A 27,029-nucleotide genomic window follows, 5' to 3' on the forward strand; every position below is an offset into this window, starting at 1 on the left:
TAGTTAGCCACTAGCTTCTTTATTTCTATGGACTGCAGAAGCCTCAGACTATCACAGGTGTAGGAGGTGACATTGCTGGATAGATAACAAGGGGCACAAGTTCAAGTGAGTGGGAAACCTAAATGGTCACAGCCTACACATCACAGCGTATACAGAATGTTGGGCATATTAAATGTAGCAGAACACTTGGGTTTCTGGTTGCCTTGCTACTAACCTGACTCTTGATTTTGTGTATGTAAGTTTCTATACTCACTTACTTTTCTCCATAAGAAAAGCCATACATACTGTCACTGGTAATTGTAAAGAATTACAGTTCCCCTTATCAAACAATTACAATTTTACTTCTGTCAAATATAAAGATTTTTAGGAAGATCTAGAGTTCACAATAGAGAGCTTTGTGAAATATTGTGCCTATGAGCATTTTTTTATGATACACAGAAGCCACGGTGCTGCCCTGAAGCACAGAGCCGTTGTTCGAATACAGTGTGCTCACCCGGGGGTTATCTGACAAAGGATCCTGGATGCGTAGTACCTGTCAAGAGAAGATCATTCATTAATATACTGTCCAGGAACATATATTTCGAGATATTTCCCTTCCCACCAATTCTGGGACAAATGCATATTTTCAGAAACCAGTAAACTAAAAATCTGAATTACATCTGAAAGGTACTAATGTCCTAAACTGGACTGTTAACATTCCTGTCAAATTCCTCCATAGACACTTCAGCAGTTTGATAATGCAGGCATCCCTAGAGAAGAAACTTGGGTCTCATAAACACTTGTCTAACTCCTGAGTTGCCAGTAGCTCCCATCTGTACATGTGCCTTTGACTGAGCCTATAACATGGACAGAAAATCCCAGGACGAGTTGAGTAAAAGACACTCAGTTAGCCTAATCTGATAGTCAAGAGGGTGGCCATCCTCTCTGCTGAAGGACCCCATATCTAAGAGGCAGCTAAAAAACAGAAATAAAACACAGGAGTTTGGAGGCACCACTGCCTAGGGCTGTTATTGATCCCTAGGATTAGCTCACCCAGCTTTGCTAATCAGTAAACACATAAGCTCTTAGGTTTCCAAGTAATCTGGATGAAGTTCACAGGGTGGGGGATGGGGTGGGGGTGGGGGTGGGGGATGACTAAGATAGGAACCAAAGGAAAACAGCCAAGCACTGAAGCACCGGTTATGTATATTGATCTCTATGAAGCTTAGGATTGTTTTTTATTTTTCCATTTAATTTTTGTTCTCCTTTTAAGCTCTAACAACTTTTTTTCGAGTTTACTATATGAAAACTCTGAAGCTTGGGTCTCATGCAGAAAACACAAGACTCTACTGAGTGGAGAAAGGTCAGTCACTGTGGTTAAGTAAGTCTTATCTGGAATAAACAGGTATTTAAACTAGAGAACCAGATGTTAAAAAGTTTTCAATTATTTCACAGTGATAAATTTGCATTCCCTGTGTTGACTGGCTTTATGTCAACTATTGATACAAGGTAGAGTTGTCGGAAAGGAAGGAACCTCAATTGAAAACAAAATGCTGATATAAAATCTGGCTCTAGGAAATTTTCTTGATTGATCATTGATGGGGGAGGTCCCAGACCATTGTGGGAGGTGCCATTCCTGAGCTGATGGTCCTGGGTTCTATAAGAAAGCAGACTGAGCAAGCTATGGGGACCAAGCCAGAAAGCTGCACCCCTCCGTGGCCTCTGCATCAGCTCCTGCCTCCAGTTCCCGAGTTCCTATCCTCACTTCCTTTGATAATGAAAAGCAATATGGACGCTTAAACTGAATAAACCTTGTCTTCCCCAAGTTATTTTCATCCTGGTGTTTCCTCACAGCAACATTAACCCTAACTTTAAGGGCAGCCACTGTGATTGAGCTTCTGTAGGGAAGCTCTGTCTTATCTAGAAAGTCAGTGGAATATATAACTGAATAAGGATGGGTAGCTCACTGGGTGGGGTAATGATTCTTCTTATTCTAGGTGTAGGCTATACTTCTGGAAATAATAAATATATGTATATTATTTATTACATTACATTTTAATATAAATATATAAGTATATAAAATTTATGTATAAATAATATATACATATCATATTATATCTTATATATTTTAAAATGTAATTTATTGTGAAAAGAATCTAAAGACAAAGTGAGAATAGGTTGACTAAATAAACCTCAAAGTCCAAGGGATTGTTCTAGGTTCACTTGAGGGCTTCCATGCTGTAGAAAGACAAGTGTTAGCTGCATGATTTTTACTCACTGGATGAACATTGTAACTCATTTAAATGATTGCAAATGAGATCTAGACTTTCTTCAGTATCTAGAATAGGAGCTGTATCCATCCAAAGACATTTAATCAGCTTATCTTACATCTTAAAAAATGGTTTAAAAAGGAAATCTATTACTTTCACATTTGACGTGCTTTTTATTTATTTTATATAAATATAGATGTAAAAAACTAATAATGAAATCAAATAAGTATATGTCAGGCTTTAGATACCTCTATATAATAAGAAAAGTTGGTTTACTGTACTGAAACTTATTATTACATGGTATTTACTTTTCACTATCCCTAGCTCAACTGTTCCCATAGCCCAGTCCCTCTCAGATACATGGTCTCTTCTTCTTTAATTACTAGTTGTATACCCATTCATATTCTGCTGAGTCTGTTTGGTGCTGATGCCCATGTGTTTAGGACTGACCACCTGGGAAATGGATTCTTCTTTTCTCAGCAGCCATTGATTGGCTGTAGCCTTTCGTCTAGGGGCAGGACTTTGTGACATTTTCCCCATCCTTGTTGGCATGTCAACTGCTGTTGTCATTATGGGGATCCTATTTGTAAATGTCTTCTAGAGGTTGCTCGGAAACTGTAACCATAAAATCTCAATAATATGATTGCCTTAAATATTTCTTTAAATTTCTCTTTTAAAGTTCTCATGACTGATCTGTGAATTGCAAAGAAAAAGAATTAAAAACCAGCCACACCGTTAAGAAGGAAATAATCCCACCTTGGTGAATGAACATGTTAAGATTTGAATCTCAGTTTTTCGACTTACCAAATGGGTCACAAAGTACTTCAACCCACACCTTATATTCTAACCTAGGACCTACCATACCTCTGTACATCAGTCTTAACCCTCTATTTAGCTGTGCTGTGTTGTTCTATACAACTTGCCATCTGTACTTTCATTTAGAGTCTGTCCTTCTGTCCCCTAAGAATGGAAGCCTTGCATGGGTTTTTTATGTTTGTTTAAAGTTTTATTTCATAGCTTATTAGTTTTGGTAAGTATGTGTGTTTCAGGGAGCACATGGGCATGCAGGACAGGCACACCCATGCCATATCCCTTGTGGGGTCAGAGGAAAACACTTGGTAGTTGGTTCTCTCCTTCCATGGTGAGACCCAGGATCAAACTCAAGTCATAAGGCTTGAGTGGCAAGTGTTTTACCGTCTAACTAGTCTATGTGTGTTTACTTTCTTTTTTGTTTTTTCGGAGCTGAGGACCGAACCCAGGGCCTTGGGCTTGCTAGGCAAGCGCTCTACCACTGAGCTAAATCCTCAACACCGTGTGTTTACTTTCTGATATAGTCCAAGCATTAAAACAATATCTAGCAAAATGTAATTGTCAGTAATAAGTCTTTCCAAATATCTGTGAAAGAATTTATAGTTGCAGCTAAATTCAATGAAAATTTCTAAATTATGATTATTATCATTAAGCTCAACACCATATTAAATTGCCTTATGCATATTGTCTTATTCAGTTGGTTTAAATGTTTCAGATAATTCAATAGTTTTTCACTTTAGGAGATATACTTTAAAATAAATCAGTCTTTATTACTATCATAATTAGAATTTGAGAATAAAAATACATTTGCTTCAGAGACTAGTCACTTAAACCCTTTGTGCAGGCTCGTGTTCAACGAATGAAGACGGTTTTATACATTTCTCCCTCTCTGACCCCTGCAGAGGCTTCTAAGCTGGAAATACAGTAGTACAAATCTATATCAATATGAATTATCAAGGTCATCTTTCCTCTTTACTCTCAATAGCACAGAAAGCCACAGTGAAGTTAGGACCTGCTGTCTGGCAATGATATTATATTGGCCCCTGGTGACTTAAAAAATGTAGGAGCCCCATCTCTCTAAACTGCCAATATGTCTACATTTTTACATAAAGACTTTGTTCGGTTTTGGAATATAAATGGAACCCAACCCACATGAATCCCCTCAACATCACCTCAGCGAAATTTTCACTCATGTAGATTTCCATGTTAGTTCAAGGAGAAATCGATACTTACTTCTGATCCTGGGGGATCCTCCGGGTTATAGATCAAGAGCTTCATGGGGTTAGGATGGCATCCTGCCAAAATATCTCCGGTGGCTGGATCAACAGTCAGGTTATCCACTAAGGTGCCCAGCTGAATTACCTTCCACAAATATGAAGTAGTAAGGACATTATCTCAATGTTCTTCTCTGCCCTCCCTGCCTCCGGCCAGCTCTTCCCCAGCACTGGACACTAGTATCGCTAAGGGTTTGTGATTGCATCTAAAAATGTAAATAAACGTACATCCTTAAGAGCATCGCTGGGTCAAGTATGAGACTAATGTATGGGGCTTTGTGGTGTGGGTTGGCTGGGGTACTCTTACCTTCACTGGAGTTAAATCCCAATTATTGTGTTTTTTCATTATGTGAATGTTCTTAGCTGTTACATCAGCTACATAGACATACCTGTAAAGTAACACTTACACTTAAGCAAGTGGTAATGAAATATGATACTGTGTCTTATATAAAAATTCACACTAGCTTGAAGAGACACTGTGATGCCTTTCTACACGATAAAAGTAGAAAATGAAGCAGTATTTTTAATATTATTGAAAGGTTTTATACGCTTTTGATGTAAAATATGACCATAAAGTGAAAAGTGGTATTGCAGATGACATACGGCCTCAAAGTCATTGCAGAGGAGAATGAGGAAAGGGAATCCTTCCAAGGATAGAGTCCACACTTCCAAACTTAGTACAGGGGAAATGATGGTGTGGCCACGAAGCTCGATCACACTCATGTTTTTAAAACATAAGGAATGTTTAGAGGCAATTTCTTTTCTGTAGTTGTTTTTGTTTTGGTTTGGTTTGTTTGTTTGTTTTGTTTTTGACAATGGTCCCACTGTAGCCTTTGGTTGTCCTGGAACTGACTATATGTAGGACAGGCTGGCCTCAAAATCACAGATACCTTCCTGCTTCTGATCCTAAGTTCTGGCATTAAATACACGCACCACTACATCCAGCCAACAGGCATGTTCTACAAGGATCATCTCTACTCAGAATCTCAGATCTAAAGGTTGCTATTCATAGTGCATCGCTGTTCTGAAAGCCTTCGCTTCTTAGTCATCTGCCAAGGGTGTTTGCTTTTACAATTTCATGCTTTCTTAAAAACAGTCAGGGAATAATCATATGTCTGACAACTATACCATCACATGTCTAGGGCAGATTTCTCTCTCTGATAAGAGCTTTTGGTTAGCCTGACCTTATTCATGTGGTTAAATAATTTTTGGGCTCATAAAGTGCAGTGATATTTAATAAGCATCCTGCTTTCGGAAAGAATGTTGGAAAGGACTATATCTAGTTATATAAGAATTTAGAACAAGGGCCATATTTTCTCTTCCTACTGGAGGGGACTTGAAATTCAAGAAAACAAAGGGCTTTTAAGATCACACATTTACTATGAACTGTGGGCACAACTGAGGCCTCCACGCACATACTAACTACTTGAACCTAGTGGATCTCTTCAGGCAAGGAGCTCTTCAAAATAACAGGGGCAAAGGGCAGAAAATAAAAAGCATACTTCTGGTCTAGTGAGACTGTGATCCCATTGGCAGAACTAAATCCTTGGGCTACTACTTTGACCTCTTTGGGGCTGTAGAAAAGAACAGAAGTCCAGTGAGGGTCCAAGATCATCTCCAGAAGTACCAAGAAATGACTGGTAAAGTAGTGGTCTCTTGTAGCATAGAACTGCTCTGGCCCAAGAACCACAATGTCATTCACACTAGAAAGAAAAAGAACGAGAAACCCATTAGGTATTTGAATATCTTGATTATTGACAAAGCTCTTAATATCTACCTAGATCAACATGTTCGTCTGTTTTAAATGGTAGAGATCAATTAACTAATCCCATAAAATATTCAGATTTTACTTCCACATATTTTCTTTTGTCTATGATTTTAAGTAAAAAGTGAATATGTATATTAACAAAATCTAGACTTGTAGATGTCAATGATAGTTTTCTGTGACACATACAATATCTTTATTTTAGATCCTCTAGAGTTAGGCTTAATTTTAAAAGCAAAGCACTGTCATATGGCTTGATTTTACCGAAAAAAGATGTGGTTTCTTTTGTTTGTGGATATTTGTGTGCCTATTCATGTATGTGTCTGGGGAGAGCAGGTAAGAGTTCAAGTTCAAGTGTAGTTCCTCAAGTCCCATCTACCTTGATTCTTGAGGTTTCTTACTGGCCTGGAACTTCCCGTGTAGGCTAGGGTGGTTGACCCATAAGCCCCAAGGATTGACCTATCTCTCTCTCCCTGTCACTGAGATTACAAGCACATGCTACTATGCCTAGCCATTCTTTTGTAATTGAGTTCTGAGGGTTAAACCTGAGTCCTCATGCTTGTGAGATAAGAAGTTTACTGACTGAGCCATCTCCCCAGGCCCTGGGTTTGGTTTCTTAATGAAAGAGCTGGAGAACCAATGAGTGGTCCATTGTATTTTCATAACCACCATTTTTTCCCTGAGGGTACACTGTTCTGTCCTCCTAGGACCCTAAGCGACACTAGGTCCCTTGATTGCCATGTGCAACTTGAGTAAGATAATGAAAGAAAACCACACAGCTTTGAGCCATGGGCATTCCTTCCTGTCTTTATCTCTTAACCAAGTCTATCTGGGCATTTACATTTTCTCTTTCTTTTAAGAAAGCTTCGAGTCTATAATACAACCAATGTCATTTTAGAGAAGAGAGTATGGAAATGTGAAAAAGTTAAAAGAAAGATGGAAAATTTTTATTTATCATTTATCTCTGTATGTGTTTGCATGCACATGCGAGCGTGTGAGCGTGCAAGCGTGCAAGCGTGTATGCATGTGCACATTCATTAGCTCTCCAAGACATCCACAATAGTGCATGTGCAGAGGTCAAAGGACAACTTGCAGGAGCCTGTTCTCTTTCTTCTACCATGTATGTCCCAGAGATCAAGCACAGGTTGTCAGGCTTGCTGGCAAGCATCTATACCTACTAAGCCATCTCATGAACCCAGAGGGTTTTCTGTTGTTTGTTTGTTTTGTTTTTTTTAAACAAATACTATTTTAGGAAAGGAAACTTTGGATGAAAATCAGAAATCATTCTGCAGTTTTGTACAGCTTTCCACGTTGCTAGCCTATCCATCCTTCGTGACTTGGCCTGAGTACCTCTCTGCCAAAAGACTTTGAGTGACATCATAAATTGCATTCAAGTCTTGCCTGGCACTCTGTACTAAGTTGCCTCACAGTTTCCTCCTGTGAGGCTGAGTTTTGCCCTTTGTATTTATTGCCCATTGTGTGTGTTACTCCTCTCAAACTCCTTATATCCTGCAGTCTCACTGGCCTCTTCCTACTGTCAAGTAGGCTCAAATTCAACCAGTCTGGGGAGGGCTCCCACAGATGCCACTTCACAAAAGGTCACAGCTATGACCTCTTGCCTTCCACTGTCAAAGCACAGAATAGCATGGGCTTACCTCTCACATGTACGAGTGGGTAGGGCAAGAGTGAGAAGGTCCTTGGCGCACCTTTGACTAAGGAGAACTGAGGTCACAGGATAAACTTCTCTTTTCTTATCATGGTCAGATTATTATGAAACAAGGCTGTTGTTGCATTTTCGAGGTAACCTCTGATTTTAATCTGTGTCAACTGCACTTGGTAATGAGTGACTTGACCAGGCATCTCTACCCCTTCTTCACGTATGTTTCCTGTGTCTGTTATAATAAGCTACCATCAACTGTAGGGATTAAACAACAGAAGCTATTCGAACATGGTTCAACAGAGTCGGAGAGTTAGCAGAGCCATAATCCCACTGAAGTTTCTGTGGAAAAACTCTTGTTTGTGGCTTTTCCACATTCAGGAAACTCCCCCTGACCTATTGATCTTTCACTCCAGAGTTGGGCCAGTATTTGCCTTTGTATGTCTCTCTTCTGCACGCATCTGCCTTCTAACTGGATTACAGATCTGTCTTAGTCTACTAAGTCTGCATCTTTAATTGACCATTTCCAAGCAAGGTGGCATTCTGAAATATGTGTGGAAGAAATTCAAGCATACACTTAATATAAAATTTTAGAAAAGTGAAATTTGGATGACTTGGGGATTATTTTGCATTTTGTAGGACACCGTTCAACTCCCAACAATCCCCTTTCTTTCTTTTCCCTCCCTTTCCCTAGAAATCCTGTGAGGTTCGAATCCACTGTGGCTGCAGAACCTCCTGATGTGCTTACTTCATAAGAGAGAGAGAGAGAGAGAGAGAGAGAGAGGGAGAGAGAGGGAGAGAGAGAGATCTTACCGTTTAAACCCTGAAATTGGCTATCTACTAAAGAATATTAATTTTCCAAATTTAATAAGAATGATGCCTATCACTGCAAATTAAGAGTTCAGCTTTGTCAGACTGGAGCTTACGTGATGACTACGTCAATCACAAACTGACTCAGGCAACCTGCCTGGCCCACAACTTCTATGAGACTCGGTTTACTTATGCTCGTTACTAAATGCCGTGTGACCGTTCAGTTAAACAAAGTATTTTTCCCCTAGCACTTGGCACACAATCGACACACTTAAGGTAATTTTTATAAGTTCCCACAGGTTGTTTTCATTTATTTAATTTTTTATCAAATTCTTCTTTAAAGAATTGGATACAAAGAAATAACTCATCTGGAGGTTGATTATAATACCCAGTGGGTAAGACTCAGAGAACACAACCCACCACTATGATTGGCAGAGGGAGTAGGTGTTTAAAGAGAGCACAGTATTGAGTTGCTGTGGCAAAGAGGTTGGAATTGGAGCTGGGAATCTAATTGAGCACCTTTATGGGATTAAAGAGCTTTCAAAAAGTGGGAAAATATAGAGACATTCAATACTGAACACAGCAATTTCTACTGAGGTGCTGGGCAGTCCCACCATGGGAGGCTTTAGAAAGCTTTAGAGAGAAAAAAAGAATTGCTTGCGAAACAAAAGCTGACGAATGCCTGCTGAACCAAAGAAAGCGGAGGTGCACAGCGGAGGTGCAGGGTAAACAGAAGCACGCCTGGCTTTAACCCCAATACCTCTCGAAAAGCTCATGTTTTATGGTTTTCAGGTGGACGAGAGAACGCGGTTGTTCTTCAAACTTAAATATCTCCACCGTGGAGTCCATGTGGGGGTGATTCACAGCATAAAGATACACAGTGTTGTCTAAATGGGAGAGGGAGGGAGAGATATGATTTCAGAGAAAGATATAATTTTCTCAGAGAAGTTTGAGTGAGCTTCTTGTAACCATTATTAGATGTCTTTAAAAAAAACCTGATTGTCTCCCAAGGCTTTGGTTTTGTCTTGGATGGGATCTTGCTATGCTCTCCGGCTTAAGTTGAACTTCAAGGCTCCACTCATGGAGTATTGGAACGATAGAGGCAGGCACTACTGGGCGATAGTTGCTTTTATGAACTGCCAGTTAGGTCCTTAACGCCAATGCTAGATGCTTCTGGTTTTTTGAAGAAATTAAACCTCCAATAGGGGGTGACCCAGCAATTTTATCAAACACAGCAATTTTACCAAGCAACAGTGCATAGCATGTGTGTTTGTGCAGTGGTTTCTACAGCTTCACTAACACACCCTCTCTAAAGAGAAGAGGCAGAAATGTAGTGGTAGGCAAGCATGTATGTGGTTCCCCTGGATGGCTTGTCACCCAGGGAGTAATCACTTCTGAGACATTTTGGGGGTGTGTCACAAAGGTCTACATTTCGACCAAAGTTCAAGAAAACTCGGGGTATGGGAATGCTTTAAGGGAAGCTGTTCCTCAGCCGTACAATGAACTTCTAACGCAAGCCAAATACCTGAGTTGAGTAACAACATTTACAGACCTGTAAAGTAAACACACTAACATGAACAAGCCAGCTAAACCCGGGCATTGCCAACCTCAAGAATGTTCTTAGCTGCCTGCTTTTGCTCTGAAATGCAAACTGCTGTGAAGAGGATTGAAGGTGGAGGATAACTGACTTATAGGAAGGTGTAGGTCTGAGGCTTTTAGGGACTCCTCTGATCCTGTCCTCTCACTGGGAAATTTATCTGTATCTGTTGTTCCTATTTGCTTCCACACATGTAACGGAGCAGGCCTGAGGCCCATTACACTCAGTGCCTCTGACCACATTAATCTCGTCCATGCAAATTAGGTGGAATTGCTCCCCCTGACAGGTGAATCTTTCCTTTGGTCTCATTTTGCTGTGTTATAGGGCCCAGCATTGGGCAACAGAATGTGGGGTGGATTCCAGGTTCTACTCAGACACTTTTGTGGGACGCAGAATGACAGGTGTCCATTCTGCACTGGATTGGCCCAGTCTTAGGTCTCCACAGCTCTCCCTTCCACAGCAGAAAGATGTTTTATGAAGATAAGTTTTGTTCTGCAGGCTCATTCCATCCCTACAGTCCTCCATGCGACATTTTGGCCTGGTGAATTAGTCCCTTAATTAAGGAATAAATAAATAAAGTTGGCTGTCAGTCACGGTACATTCAACATCTAGAAGTGGAAGTATATGGTTGGCAGTTAATCTGTAAGATGATCCTTTCTTTGAATCTGAGCTCCTGATATCCCTAACTCTAACATCCAATACAATGAAGTAGTCTAGGCTAACTGACTGCTCTCTTACCTCAGCTCTCTTTGGAATGTGTTAGCCAGCACAGTGTTGGGCAAAGAAGGTGTGGCTGAAGAGGGTTAGATACAATGTGCTTCCCTAGTTTTACCAAATAAGAGACACAAGATAAATGAATCCACCTGGCCATTTCCTCAGAGAAGTCAACCCTGGATCACATTTCTCTCAATCCCCGCTTCTCCATCTTATTAAATGGAGTATTAGTGTAAGCTGTCCGATGCTACAGCATCCATATTCACTTGCTTATCAAATACCTGTTGGCTCAGTTCCTATTCTGTCTTGGTTATAGTTCTTGAATCTCCGATTCCAGTAATAAACGTGTTGCATACATTTTCATGGTGAATATATTTTGAGAAGAAAACAGGAGTAAAAACTAGTAAGTAGAAGCAAAGAATGCCAAGAGAGGGAGATGCCCTTTTTATTTCTACAATGGCATCCATATATGTTCAATGGATTCACAAATATATTACATTTAAATTAGTTTGGAATTATGGGCTATACACAAGCAACATGTACCAGACATGGCTATTTTCAGGGTGGATAATAGAAGATTTGTTTCTGGGGTAGTTTCTTGAGATATGAGTCACATACCATTAAATTCAGTCTTGTAAAATGTAAAATTTAGTGCGTTTTAGTATATTCATAGAGTTGTGCAGTAATAAGCACTACCTAGTTCCAGAATATGTGCATCAGCCCTCATATAAATCCCCCATTATTTAGCTGTTCCTTTCCATTTCCCCTTCTTCCAAGCCTCTGCCCAGTGACTGGACTACTCCACATGGCATAGCATTTTCAAAGCCTTGTGTGTCACAGCACACTACCCCACCACCTCCTTTCTATTGCCAAATGATGCTCTATTGTAGAAATTATGTTACATGCTCATCAGTTAATGGGCATGTGAGTAGTAGGAGAAAGGCTGGCACGAACATCGATGCAGGAGTGTTTGTGTAGAAGTGTTGCCAGTTCTGCTGATCACACACCAGAGAGCAAAGCCGCTGCGTTACATGATAACGCCAGATTTTGAACTGACAGACAGCTTCCGGAAGTGGATGCACCGCTCACAATATCACCAGCAAAGGAGTCCAATTTCTCCACATCTTTACTTACATTTGTTGTTACTTGCCTCGTGTGTGTGTGTGTGTGTGTGTGTGTGTGTGCGTGTGTGTGTGTGAGTAGTAGTAGTAGTAGTAGTAGTAGTAGTAGTAGTAGTAGTAGTAGTAGCAGCAGTAGTAGTAGTAGTAGAGTAATGTATATATGTGTGGTACATGCATATTATTGGGTATGAAGGTTAGAGCAAGACACTTCATGTCTTCCTCTATTACTTTCTGCCTTTTTGCCTTGAGACAAGGTCTCTCACTGGCTGGTTGGTGAATTCTGAGAATCTACTTGTCCCCACTCTCAATATTGGAGTTTCAGGAATAAACAGACATACTTGGCTTTTTAGGTAGGTGCTAAGGATTCAAACTAGGGTCTATACTTGAAGACCAATGGGTAGATCCTGTTACCTACTGCCCTGTTCCTAGTCTCATGTTCCTTTTATTATTCTTGTGTACATGAAGTGACTTATTTTGACTTCATTTGCATTTCACAAATGGTTAAAATGGTCAAATGTCCTTTAATGTCTTAATTGGCGTTTGTATACTTTCATAGGAGAAATGTCTATGCGGAAACCTGTCTACATTTAAATAAGTTTATTGTCTTTCGGATATTGAGGGGCATGCTGGATGGTTTAATGTCAACTTGCCGCAAGCTAGAGCCATTGGAAAGGGAATCTCAACTGGCAAAATGCTTCCATGTTTCCTAACTGTTGGATATTTTCTTAATTAGTAATTTATGAGGGCCCAGCCCATTGTGGACACTGCTATACATGGGCCAGTGGTCATAGGTTCTATAAAAAAGCAGGTTGAACGAGCACTAATGAGTAAGCCAGTAAGCAGCACTCCTCCATGGCCTTAGCACTTGTTCCTGCCTCCAGATTCCTGCCCTGCTTGAGTTCCTGCTCCGACTTACTTTATTATTTGGTAGAAGTCAAATAGTCCCTTTCTTCCCCAACTTGCTTGGGTCATGGTGTCTCTTCATAGTAATAAAGCGGTTATTAAAACAAGTTGTAAATATGGTCTGTGGAAGCTCTGAATCAGACATATTGTCTTGCATGTCTTATCTGTCATTCTTTGAGCGTGTTTTTTTCACTTTTTTGGCAGTATTTTTAGGTACAAAATTGGGGTTTCAGTTCCTAGGATTCCAATTTATTCCTTTGTCTCTTATGGTATGATTTTTTCCCTGTTATACTATTGTTGTCAAAGGGCCTTCACTTTATATGTTTGATTTCTTATTTAAACAGGTTATAGGCAAAGAAGAAAGGTGGATGAAAGGAAACCACCGGGCCTCAGTTTCGCCTTCCTTCTTTAGATCAATGTTTAAAACTGTTTCTTGTGAACATTGAAAGTTTTGCAAATGTTCCCTACATTTCTTTGGTGGAATAGCACCTGACCTATACCTTTAACATAAATGCTGCCCTGCAGGGGATCTATGTCGTCGTCTCTCCCTTCCAATCTCCCTTACTCTTGGTCACTTGGGTTGTACCTTTGTCGATGAAAGTGCTGATCCCATGGGGATTCAGTGAGTCCTGGTCGAACCCATCACTGATTTCCAGTGCTTGTGCCTTTGGGTATGGCTCATTCAGATCCATCAGGAAGATTCTTCCTGGCTTGTCTGGTGCAAAGCTTGGCATACCTGGATATTTTAGTCCCTATAGAAACAGAGAATAAGTGTACACGCTTACGCATATTTAAACGCTATTTTCCTATGGTAGCCAAAATCTCAAAGACAAACAAAAATGTTTCGGGTTCTGCATTTTCATTTTGATTTGGTGGCTTGTTCTCTGTCCGCTAAAACCATTCAGGGATCTGGGGGAGGGGCATGGTCAGAAACACCATTCTTTGTTTGTGAATACAGGAAAAGCCACAATTGAGAAAAGGAAGCATTTTTTTTTATCTTAGAAAGAATTAAGCCACAGATTACAACGCTGGGCACCAAGCTGTGTTACTTTCTTAGAGTCCTTTGGTCTGCCCAGGTCTTGGGGTACTCTTCTGTAAAATGCAGCAACTGAAACTTACACAGCCTAGGATTCTTTCCAACCTTGATAGTTGATAGTTTCCATATCCAAATTCTATTGATTCTACTGATCGTATGCTTCCACTAGTTGTATTATATTATCATAAATAGTACCAGCTACAAGTCAGCACAGGTGTCAGCATCATAAAGATTTCTGACTTACCTTGTTGCTATAGGAAATGTCTGAAAATTCTACCTTGAACCTTTACTCCAAAGAGTACAAAAACTTCATTCTAATACTTTGAACAGTATCCATAGGACCAAGTCTTTATCAATCAACAATAGACATCGACAAGGACTAAACCTTTAACATACCCCAGGTCCCTGTGTCCAACCTTGAGGTTTCTATCCAATAACTAAACAGTTCTTATGCTCAGATTTCTTCCCTTTCACTCTAATTTAACTCAAAATAGACTAGCTTTTTTTTTCCCTCTCTAAGTCTTAGCTAGACTTTCTCCTTTCTACTCTACTGTCTCCCCCAGTTCTCTTTCTGCTCTTATCCTTGTAAATATAGACACTCACTGGCCCTTCTGTTGCCCCTCACTTTGGGGTGGACAGTGTCCTCTGCACACTCCCGTCCACATCTCCCCATTTTTTTGAAATGATTAGTTCATTCTTGTTTTATGTAGATGAGTGTTTGAGTGCATGTATGTATGGGCTTCACATGTCGGGGTCTGACAGCCTTGGAGATGAGAAGAGGGTGTAGGATATCATAAAACAAGTTTTAGACAGATGTGAGCTGCCATGCTGGTGTTGAGCACTGTACCAGGCACTATGTCAAAGACTTAAGTGATCTTACTGCTGGGCCATCTCTTTAGCCTCCTCCAAGTTTTATGTGAAATCTTCCTCCTACAAACCTTGTATCTCAGTGCTGTTGGAAGGAAATCTCTGAAACCATAGAGAAGTTCCGGGTTTTTTTTTTTTTTAAATTTTCCTCCTTTACCACACCTGGAGCAAGGATGGGTAGGGCCTGACTCTCAGACTCTGTTCTGGGCCAGATTCTGTCCCACCAAGTCAACAATCTCTCTGAAGTAGCCACACTACTTGTTCTGTAATGGATATTCTCTCTGCCCTTTCTTTGCCTGGCCAAGCTCTTAAGAAGGAGGACATCCTTCCTTTATCCTCTTTACACCTGATCCCTCCTGTTTCCATCCCTATCTGCCCCCAGTCCACAGAGACAACTGGGGTTGGGGGGGTGTTTTCATGATTATTTTCTTTAGGAGTATGGCCCTTGGTTCACCCAAGTTCCAGTGGGTAGTCCCATAGACAGCACAAAGTGAACTCTGTGTTATTAAAAAGAGGGACGAGATGGGAAGCTGAGAAGAGGTGTGGATATGGGAATTAATCTGGGAAGAATTTGGGAGAAGAGTTGGAGTGAATATGATCCAAATAAATTGTTTGCAATTCTCAACATATTACAGTAAACACAATAGGGAGACACTGTCACATATACTATAATGATTATGAAGAAAAGAGGGGGGCTTCTAAAATCACCTTGAAGAATTCTTAGTATATCTCTTTATCATCTGGAAGTCACCATGCACCATTGGATTTCTTATTCACTGGCATAGAAACTTCATTCTGTTTTCCATACATGTATCCTAGATGTGTTTCATCTCATGCCATTCTGTCCATGTGCCATTCTGCTTCTCATGAAATGATCATTTGCCTCCTTCCTCTCTGGACATGCCATGGCAGTTAATGGAAATTGCCTCTGACTCCATTCTGTGACTAATCCTTCAGTTCTTCTCTTCTCCCTCTTTTCTTGAGGCTGAGACATGCTTCTACTCTTCTATTAAACCTGTCACCTCTTTTCCTGATCCCCTGTTCCACATTTTTCATTAATGACTTCCGTGACCTGGAATTTTTCATTTTTCATTTGTTCATTTTTCATTCCTCAACATAATCATCCTTCTTACTTACTTCAAATATGTATTTATCTTTTTATTTTACCAGAAATTTCTCAGCAATATCACCCAACCTTATTACCTGATTTATTGCAACTCTCCTTTCTCTGGGATCCACATTGTACCTCTAGGATTTTGTGGAAACACTATCTCCACAGGTCATGCCAACAGTCTCAAAATGTCTTCCTGGGTAGTTCTTTCTCTATTTACTGCTGTGGGTTCTAGACACTGTCATGTGCCTCCTTCACTCATATCAAAAGGTCAGAAGCAGAGGTCTGAGAGAGAATTTCTGTCTCTATTTCTGCCTCTTAGATTTTTCTTTGGTCTGTCCTTAGACCCATTTTCTCCCGGTGCACTTTCCTACTTCTTTTATTCATAAAGCTTCAGCTATTTCATGTCCCCCAGTAATCCCCTCATATGTATGTCTACTCAGAACCTCTTTCTGTGACTATAGCCTACATTCTTCATTTTCCTCCTAAGGTCAGCTTCAAGTAGACTTGCCAAAACCAGTCAAACACGTCCCTCCAGATCCTCTCTCTGGTGGATATTTCTTCTTCTCAGTTAAGTGTGTCACTGATTCATTGGGCCATGAAATTTCACTCTCTGTAGCTAATTTGTCAGTAATGTGTTTGGATCAAAGAATAGCAATACCAAAGGAGGAAATGTTACGGACCTCAAGCTATTTGCTTGACTCATTCATTGTAAAGCTCTTCTGCCATTCCATACATAGGGATACACTGCCTTGAGACACATACACCATTGTATGTGTGCGTGAAGGCAACATATCTCCAAAAGCACCATGGAGTCATAGAGACAGATGAGGAGGACACTGTCATCAAACAAAGAAAGCAGAAATAATAAAAAGACAAGATTTAACAGATGCAACAGTAAGGCACGGGATTAAGAGTGCTAAGGAAATATTTCTGGAAGAAGATTTAAATTTCTGTTTATGGCATTCTGTTGGGTTAGAATTTGTGGCAGGAATCCTATTGGATGCCAGTAACAGCATGCAAATGCATCCATACCACTCATGACTGGAAATAGTGACAGTCGATTTGAGGTACAGGCTTCTGATTCCCTCCTGTATATTGCATATATGGGTAGACATTCATGAAGCCCTCCTCAGATTTTATATGTTCAGTACTAGACTGGGTGTCTGGAGCATTAATGAACACATCCAAGTCCCCGATTCAAAGAACTTAAAGTTGAATGACATTGCAACAAGAACATATCAGGATATGGTGTTACCTAGGATAGATAGCTCACTCCTATCCAACAACAGAACCAGGGAAGACTTGCTGAAGAATCTGAGTACCTTCACAGGGAGGCTTCACTAAGAACTAGAAGCTAAACTGGAAAAATGGGAGGATGGAAGTAATCGTGAGGGCAAGAAGCATGCCAAGTCCCAAGGCTAGGGTTGGGGGGTGGGGATAAGCTCTTTGTCACTTTACAAATGCTCTATCTATCTCCATAGAATCTCTTTCTGCCTCTGCAGCTTCTAAACCTTGTCAAAAGAGTCAAGAAGGCCTTAGGAGAGGCAAGGAGAACAAGATAACGAATGCAGGAAGATTAGAAACAGAGCGAAAGAGCATGATTCTAAGCTCTAAGCAGGAGTTGCCAGTTTACAGCAGGATGAGAAGAGCAGGCACGCACACATCTCTCACACAATACTCAGGATGATAATGTGTTCTTCTTGTTTAGCAATGACTTGGAATCTCTGCTGATGGGGAAGCATAGAATAGAAGCAACAAATACTTCCCAAGAGCAATGACATCTCCTAACTATACAGAATAATGGCATTTGCAGGTCTTTTTGGCATAGCCCAGGAAAATCAAACTTAACAACAGAAAATTGAGGTCAAGGTAAAAGAGACTTTTCCAGACAGTTTTGTTTTATCCTTGAGTTTGAAGGAAAAGTAAAGAAAGACAATCCTGCCTCTCCATATTTAAAATTCAACGGAGACCTCTGTACTATACTCTGCATACTTACAAACCTGCAAATTCAGATCACGATACCTATAGGACGTCTTTCTTTAAGTCAAACATATTTAGACTTAGAATTCATGGAATTAGTGGTGTGTAAACAATTGAATATTTCACATGCAATTCTAGCAACCACAACAACAACAAAAGCAGCAGCAACAAAATTCACACTGAAAGTGTGGTAAATCTTTTTCAAAAATCTTGAATCCAAAGCTCTGGACTTAGCGAGTTGGTAGGGTTCCTGATATGCACACACCTCTGGTTTCAATGTTTAACAAACACCACAAAAACAAAACCAGTAAATCTCAGACACTATCCCAATGAGCTATTGGCTTGATAGATGCATGGAAACCTTCAATATGTAATAAATACATAGTTCTTCCTTTCTTTTTCTGATCTTCCTGCCTTCCTGCCTTCCTTCCTTTCTTCCTTCCTTCCCAAGCATAAAGTCCTAGTCATTTAAAACTTCACAAGGTGATATAAAGAATAAAATAATCTTCTACTCTACTCATGGAAACACATTGAAGGAATAGCTGAGAGCTCACCTATTGACTTTTAAACTCATTAACATTTACAGAGCTGCACACATGAGCAGGCATGGCAAGAATACTGGCTAGTGAGATGACTATCAGACACTGAAGTACCCCCCAATAAGTCAGTGATAGAGCTGAGAAGCAACAAGACAGATCTGGAGGCCAGCCTAAGAGCCAAATGGACATCAATACACATTTATGGAGACCCTAACCGAGCATGCAGCTGACCACAGGAAGCTGCCCACATGAGGCAGCCAGAGTTAGGCATGCCTGTGGTGCTCTAATTAGCCCTCCAGATTGCAGTCTGGCTTTTGTAGTTGACTGGTCTACCCAGAGGTGGGATGAACATGTAGGGGTCCATCTGGCATCTTTAGCTGGAAACTTTAATGCACCGTCTACACAGCTATTGATGTGAGCATCAGAGCGGTTGGCAGATACTCACGGTGGAGATAAAAGCCAGCCCACTAGGAAGTATATCAATATCTTCAGAGCCATTCTCTGCAAAACACAAAACAGAAAATAATCGCAAGGATGCATATGTAGAGCCTTCAAAGAAGTTCAATAGCCCAAACTTTCGAGTTTTGTTTTTTTTTTTTTGGAAAATTCACTGACTGTTTCAACCATTTACTTGGGAAATTAAGGTAACTTTCAGAAATCCCACAGGTATAGCTGCTCTTAGAACACTTATGTCTGTCTCTACAAGCATTAAATTCTTCCTAAAAATTCCATTTTCAGGAGAAAAGTGCAAAGCAAACTACGCTATAAAAATAAAATCATATCCTAGTTTTATTTTTTAAATTACAACTTGCACAGCATATAAAGTCTGTGTTACTCCTCACAAAAAGACTGTTCCTTACTTACTGAATGGAATTGTTAGTCAACACTAAGTTGCTTCCCTTGGAAGTCTCTCTGCCGAGTATTCTTCATTCTACAACCTGTCAGAGCTAAGCATGTACAATCACACTGAGAAATTATTGGATAGGTGTTCAGTAGGTGACAGTCAGGCTTGGGACAGGCTGTGGAGAACAGTTAGTTTAATGAGAAAGAGTAGGGTCAGATCATCTACTCCTTGAAAGCCTTGCACATTGTTCTAACTATACAATGTTTGAGCAGGGATGGGCCAGAGGACTGTATCTAGTAGAAAGAAATTTAATATGGCTAATTAAACATCAGAGCCCAGCTTCACAGTCTACTAGATGATGTGAGTTTTCACACTCTTCCACAGTGAGGCAAGGTCTAAATTCTCTTCCCTAAAGCCTGAAGGAATTTTGACATTGTCTTGACAAATCAAGAGGGCTAAATACAATGTCATGTGACTTCAGAGGCTAAATTCATAGCCATTGCTGCCCTGGTCTAGTCTGTCCCTCCATCTCTTCCTTCTTGTGTTCCTTCTTCCCTCCTCTTCCTCCTTCTGTCTCCTTTCTCTCCCTCCTCCACTGTCTCAAGGATGTGCCCTGAAGTAAAATATAGAAGTCTGGTTATTCAAAGCTACAGAGCAAGGGATGTAAAGAATGGAAAAGATGAGGAGAAAAGCCAGGGGGTCCCAGGTGGCTTATTACCAACCTCTGAGTCATCTTTGCTAGTACAAATAGAACAACTGGACTTTCTTCACTAAACCCTGCCAATACTGAAGAAAAGAAAAAAAAAACTAAAATTTTCTTGTTTGTCATGACACAGTTCTCCCTAGGTAGCACAGAAGGACTTTGAACTCATGATCCTCCTGCCTCAGCCTCCTGAATGCTGGAATTACAGGTGTGTGTTGCTATGTCCTAACTTACTGTTCAGTGTCACTAAGTGTGGGGCTGAGTGTTACACAGCCACAATAATTGGAACATGAGGGAAATGGATGCCTGGGGAAATGGATGACTAGGTTGTCACTAGGCAACTGAGAGAGAATATGGGTGGATGTGGAAAAGAAAACCAGGATAAAGCCAAAGAAAATGTAAATTTGAACCAATAGAATGGCAGGCCTCCTGAATGCTGGAATTACAGGTGTGTGTTGCTATGTCCTAACTTACTGTTCAGTGTCACTAAGTGTGGGGCTGTGTGTTACACAGCCACAATAATTGGAACATGAGGGAAATGGATGCCTGGGGAAATGGATGACTAGGTTGTCACTAGGCAACTGAGAGAGAATATGGGTGGATGTGGAAAAGAAAACCAGGATAAAGCCAAAGAAAATGTAAATTTGAACCAATAGAATGGCAGGCGAGTGAGAGGAACTGAAGACCTGAGATCGGAGAGAAGCTAATCCCCAACTAGTAATGTGAAAACTAAAGTTAAACAGAGCGTCCCACCCCTGAGCATTTGTGTTCATCAAGATTTACCTACCTCGGTGCCCAGATGCCTTGCGAAGCTTGATGCTATTTCCATAAGGAGTGAAATGCACTCTGGGAAAACCCACCCATGGAATAAAGTCATTCAGCACTGCAGGTCGGTTACTTCCTTGGTATTTCTCCCGTCTTTCTGATTACCCCTTCTTAGTTTCCTGTTGCCTTTGTCTCTCACTCAGCTCTCGATATAGAATAAAGTCTGTCTGCCCTTACCTTGCTTCTCAAGGCAGAGCGAGCAACAGCCGGGTCCTGCAGTTTCAGCTGCCACCCACCTGTCCTCGGTTCTCTGATCAGCATCAAGTCCTTCTTGCAAGTTCAGACTCCTAACGGTCATCCAGTGCTGAGCACGCCACCTGGCTTCTCATGCTCAACAGGCTCCTAACAGATCTGGACACTTCGTCTTCCTCTATCTTTTCTATCTTTCAGCGACAATGAATAGCAGCACCTCCATCCTCAGGTTCCCAGAGCAGGGAACCTGGAGCTATCTTTTCCACCTCCCCTTTTCTTTCGTCCCCCAAACCTTCACTTATTTGTCATATATGTACTCCCAGGTTTCTACAACAAGTTCCGATTAGGCTAGCTTGCTTCCATAGGCCACTGTCTGTCAACACATCTTTCTAGACTAAGTTGACCCTATCACTCCCCCACTTTAAGGCTTCTCTTCTAAAGGCCTGCTAGAGCTAGCTGTACAAATCTCATGCTCCTTCGTGTAGCTCCAAATCCATTCCCATTTTGGCTTGGGCTCAGTTCCCTTTGATACTCCCCTCCTGGATACATTCTAGCTCTGTATTGGTGTTTTCTTGAGTAGTTGAACCTTGCTAGAGTTGTTCATTTGTATACACACACACACACACACACACACACACACACACACACACACACACAAAGTAAAAATAATTTAAATAACAAATAAAACCCATCTAGTTGTAAAGAAAAAAAGAAAAAAGAACTTTATTTGGCTATGTGTCTGCTGTATTCCACTTAAAGTCCTTCAGTCCCTCCATTGCTACATTAAACCCTCTACCATCAAGTACATAGGGCTTGTGACGAGTGTCTTCTTAGCTATCTCTACTTAAATATCTAGTCACCTTCTTCCGGTCATTTTTCATTTAGTAATAGTCTACCTACTGGCATCTTCTGTTGCAATAAGATTTTTGGAACGTCAATAATAAAAATGTGCTGTTGTGAGATTAGCATTATACAGCAGAGACTGCAGAGGCGTGGAAGAAACCATCCTAATCCCTAATCCAAGCGAATATATGCACCATCAGGCAACTAATTTAATCAGTGTCTTCCATGCAAAGCACAGATACGGGCTTCAAAGCTCTGTGAGGCTAGAACAGGTGTTTGCGAAGGAGTTAACACCGCACTTGTAGGTACACTCCATTGACCCGAGAACTTCCTGCTTTTGTTGTTTTGTTTTTACACAACCACCAGCATTGTTTTTATTAACAAATGAACTGCATTCATTCTAATATATTCAGTTCTTCAAGCATAAAATATAAACACGCGACAGATGTAAAATGTGCCAATGTTAAATCTTTTTTTTCATCCCATATAAGCCTATTAAGCTATTTGGTTAATCAGGGCACTTGACCTATGCCTTACGGTATTTACTGTAGCCTTAGTTTTTCAACTTTAGCTAACTTATATAATTTGAGAATTACAGTAGACATTAAAAATCTCGCAATGTAATTATTTCCCTAAACTGCTTGGCAGACTCACGTTTTGAGAAATACACATGCAGTGAGCATGGCTGTTACTCTGTAGACCAGTGGCTCTTAACCTGTGAGTCTCAACCCCTTTGGCAAACCGCTCTTGTCAAAAATATTCATATTGTGATTCACAACAATAGCAAAACTACAGTTATGAAGTAGCAAAAAAACTGATTTTATGATGGGGGCCACCATGACGTGAGGAACTATATAAGAGGGCTGCAGTGTTGGGAGGCTAAGAACCACTGATCCAGAGAGTGAGCAAGTAGGTGAATGTCCTGTTGCCTTGCCATTCATATTAAATTAAGTCTGATCCATTTAAAAAATTTTTGCTTTTGTTTATTGTTGCCTTGTGTGTGTGTGTGTGTGTGTGTGAGAGAGAGAGAGAGAGAGACAGAAAAGCAGAGACAGAGATAAAGAGGAGAGAAGAGAGAGAGAGAGAGAGAGAGAGAGAGAGAGAGAGAGAGAGAGAGAGAGTCAGTCTTTGGGACTTTATTGGGGCTTTAATCGAGAGCCTCATTTTTATAAGACTGATAAAAAAAATGCACTGGAGCCATTATTGTCTATTGTCTGTTAAGACTTGTACTGTGATCCTAGAGAAGGTTCTTAAAAATCAAGCAGAACGTAACCTTCTGGATAATTCCCTGTAACCCTTTTAAATACTGACGATTCCGTCACTTCTGACCTGAGGCCACTGTTTGGGCTGGAACACACAGAGTACTGGTGCAGCTTCTCTGGAGACACCTTGAGCCTCCATCTGACGCTTGCTACTTCCCAAACTGGCCTGAGGTGGTCGAAGGGCCAGCTAACCTCATAAGTCCACATATGCTGCGCATGCTCACGCCTTTCCAATAGAATCCCTTTAATACTTGGTTTCTGAAACACCACAATTACCTAGGGGGTGTCGCTACCTGGCAGCACAAACCATTTTTAAGTGCCTGGAACAGGGTTGTCGATGTAGCTCAGTTGATAGAATTCAAGCCAGGGATTCTATCCCTACCACCACACAAACTGGGTGATATAGGGCACCACTGTAATCCCAGCACTAGTGGAGGCAAGAGGGTGAGAAGCTCAGCTTATTATTGGGTAGGTAATGGGTTCAAAGCCACCCTGAGATACCTGAGAAACTATCTCAAAAATCAAAACTAATATAAACAAATGAACAAGACAAGACAAAAGAAAAGACAAAAGAACAAAAGAAAAGACAAGGTAGGAGGTAAAAGAATAAAAACCCCAAACCAAGGGGCTACTTTTCTGCTTCTTTAAAAAGTCTTTTAACAAGAAAAAGAAAACACAGATTCACATCAGAAAATAAGCTGTCTTAGCTCATACCAATAAATAAAGTCTTTGACCCTAGGAGTTTACAATCTGATAATGAGCAAGAACACCAGCTCAGAAATAAACTCTGTGGGAGGCGTGGATTCAAACTGAGTTTCGGCATGCTGTGAGAATGAGGAGGAGAGCGGAACCTGTAGCTGACTACAGTGCTCAACTGGGGGAGAAAATGTCTCAGCGAAGATGAGAAAGACGGAGTGCATTCCTATTCTCGGACAGTGAGCAGACTCTGACTGGATTGTCGTTTTATTTCCTAGTAGTAAAACTGGAGGCTTGCAGCCCAAGTAAACAAGGTTGCAGGGCCAAGTAGATGAGGTCTATAGGCACAGAGGAGACTGCTGCTTGCTGGTCTCCTGTGGGAGCAGGAGGAACAAAGAGGAAACCAATGGTCCTCAGGTTTTTAACCACGTCTCCAGAGGATGATGGGCCACACTGTAGAAAAGGGTTTAAGAGCCAGCCATGGGCTGAGGAACTGCAAAAGGAGTGTCAGGGTTGTGAGGCTGATGCCAGTTAAATCAGAATCTAAATAATCGAAACTGGCCTCAGCATTGGGGAGAGGAGACTTCCAGTTTGTGAGGCTGGAGGTATAGATGCAGAGTTGATATTCATATTTTTTCTTCCCACCCCATCCCGCCGCCACCACCTCCCCAGATTCATAATTTTGAAAGACATCTAGGTAGGCTGAAAGTCTGAATATATCTGAGAAGTGCTTACCAGAAAATGATGAAGGAAAGGATACTTGACTCCAAGTTTGCCAAGGAGAGAGAGAGAGAGAGAGAGAGAGAGAGAGAGGGAGGAGGAGGAAGAGGAGGAAGAGGAAGAGGAGGAGCAGGAGGAGGAAGAGGAGCAGGAGGAGGGAGGGGGAGGAAGAGGAGCAGGAGGAGGGAGGGGGAGGAGGGGAGGGAGAAGAGTCAGTAGAGAAGAAATAGTAAGTGGAATTCATCAGATGATGGAGAAATGCCCTTAAGGAGGCAGTCTGAGGAAAGCCCTTTAGATGGTGGTCTATGGAAACTCCATGGAGACTATATGTGGAGGTACCAAGAAGTAATAGGAAATTAAATGATTTAGTAGATGCAGGGAAATGACGACCAAGAAATCCCACTGCCTCCTCTTAGTCCTACCATGTACTCACCAAGTCCCTCAATCAAGTGGCAGTTCTGTGGTTCTGTGGGCTTTATTTCTCGAGAGGTACTAACTCGTTCTCTGTAGAAGATAAAAATCAACACGAAGAAACCAACATGGAGGTCAAAGCACCTCATCCCAAGTCAATGTCTGAACTGTAGAAATGGAGGTCTTTCAGTCACTGTTCTGTGATGAAAATTATGATGCTTCTTTTCATGGGTGCCATACAGATAGGTAGGCAACGCCTCTGATTTCTAATTCCGTGATCTGTTTCACATGAGCACTGTGCCTACAGAAGCTGACTTCACAGTTATTGCTGAAGGAACACAGCACAATTCTATAAGAAATATAAGACCCCCACTTAATGCTAGGCAGAACCTAACAACACTCTCCATTTAAAGGAATAAAATAGCATTACATCATAGTCCTAAATATTACCTATTATGAATCTGTACTTACCACCCTTCATATTTTCTTGTTTTCTTTTGACCTTCTTCCTCCAGTAGGGAGAAAAAAAAATCCAAATTTCTTTGAGGTCTCCAAGGAGCTGAACTGTTAACTTTTGCTGTTAGCTCATTTCAACTAATCCTATGCTGACTTACTATTAAAGGCATTAGCCAAAATACTTTTCAGCACAGTACCCTTATTTTGCAGTGCAACAGTGTTCTAAATGCTAGGTAAAATTTAAAATATTAATCGAACTATATTCATGAAGACTGAAGTTAGATTTACCTTTCGATCACTTATAAAAATTACTCTTTAGGGATACAGTTGTAACTCAGATGGGGTAGGGGAGCAGGTGTTGATCACCCTAGCTGTACCAGATGTCGTGGTGTGTGTGTGTGTGTGTGTGTGTGTGTGTGTTTGACACCCTTAAATTTACTACTTGACGATTCTGTCATTTGTTATTTGGGGAGGAAGTGTGTCAATGAGCACTCTTAAGCTGGAGTACAAAGTGTTGCCAACAGACATCAAGTATCTGAACAGATTGCAGCAGCAAACCTCTGAGACCAGTGCCTCCTTAGAGAAAGAATAAAAACAACTTGATGGCAAGCAAAGACCTCAGCCCCATGTAGCAATAAGGCAAAAAAAAAAAAAAAGCGTTTTTGTTTTGTTTTGTTTTAAAAGTTCTTTCAGATCAAACTGAGTTTAATTCCGGGATGGCTGTCCCTGCCGGATCTTCTACTTCAAAATGTCAACCACCCTCCAAGCCAGTTTCTGTCTGCGGGGTTCAGCTCTCTTCCCCATTTTTCTGGAGCTCTCTTCCCAGTTTCCTGGCTCATCTTCCAAAGTGGCATGGGTTCTGTAACACACAGCACTTTCAGTGTCTGAGTCAGTCATAAACACCCAGCTGCTAGTCTGGTCCCCTCCCCCAAGTTCAGCACTTGCAGAGGACTTTAGTATTTCACAAAGGCAACAGAGCTGCAACAGAAGACCTGGAAAAGGTACCCAACCTTCAGAAATCAACCGTGGGCTTTCCTACCCTGGCAGCCTAGAAAGGCGAGCAGCTGTCCCTTTTCCTAACGGGTGAGTCTCAAGGAGAAGTTCATTAGGGACTGAGGTCCAAAACTGCTTTCCACCCGCGAGTAAGTTGGAAGTGGGTCATCCTTGACATGGACTAGAAAGGAAAGAGAGCTAAAGACATCTCCACGGAGATGTCCACTCACCTAAAATTCAGAAGCCTTTCCCCCAGTAAGGCCAAACTGGCCCCCAGCACGGTCAGCGCCACTAGCTTCCCCATGGTGTCTGGGAGCCTTGCAGCAAAACCACGGAGTCTGATGTCCCTCCCTGGGCGCGGACGCCCTGGTCCCGCCCACTGATCAGTCCCTTGCGCCCCGCCTGCCTGCACCTCCTGGCAGGTGCGCTGTCCCCTCCTAGCAGTCCTAAGGGTTTTGCTCTCTCCTGCTTTAACATTCAAGGCCACTTCCGTGAGAAGGGCACAAAGCAACTTGTTTGTTTGAGTTTCAAGGGAATTTTTGCTTTTCTGATTCAAGTCCACCTTTATTGCCGATGGTTCAAGGCCACTTAAAGGTGCAGATTCCAAGGCTGCCTGGAATAGTTCAAGAACACATTTCTGCCTAGGAT

General features: G+C 41.2%; 1 protein-coding gene across 1 annotated transcript; it reads right to left on the reverse strand.

The window, feature by feature from the left end:
* On the reverse strand, positions 1-26,699 carry Pon3 (paraoxonase 3). The gene is made up of 9 exons (NM_001004086.1): positions 26,612-26,699; positions 24,955-25,025; positions 18,882-18,937; positions 13,487-13,652; positions 9,326-9,452; positions 5,836-6,036; positions 4,641-4,722; positions 4,293-4,421; positions 1-532 (listed from the first exon to the last, which is right to left on the reverse strand). Exons 1-9 carry the CDS (start codon positions 26,683-26,685, stop codon positions 374-376), a joined length of 1,065 nt encoding a protein of 354 aa, NP_001004086.1. The 5' UTR covers positions 26,686-26,699; the 3' UTR covers positions 1-373.
* Positions 26,700-27,029: the final 330 nt, after the last annotated feature.

This window comes from Rattus norvegicus, chromosome 4, assembly GCF_036323735.1.
Source record: "Rattus norvegicus strain BN/NHsdMcwi chromosome 4, GRCr8, whole genome shotgun sequence".
In the NCBI taxonomy this organism is placed as follows: domain Eukaryota; kingdom Metazoa; phylum Chordata; class Mammalia; order Rodentia; family Muridae; genus Rattus; species Rattus norvegicus.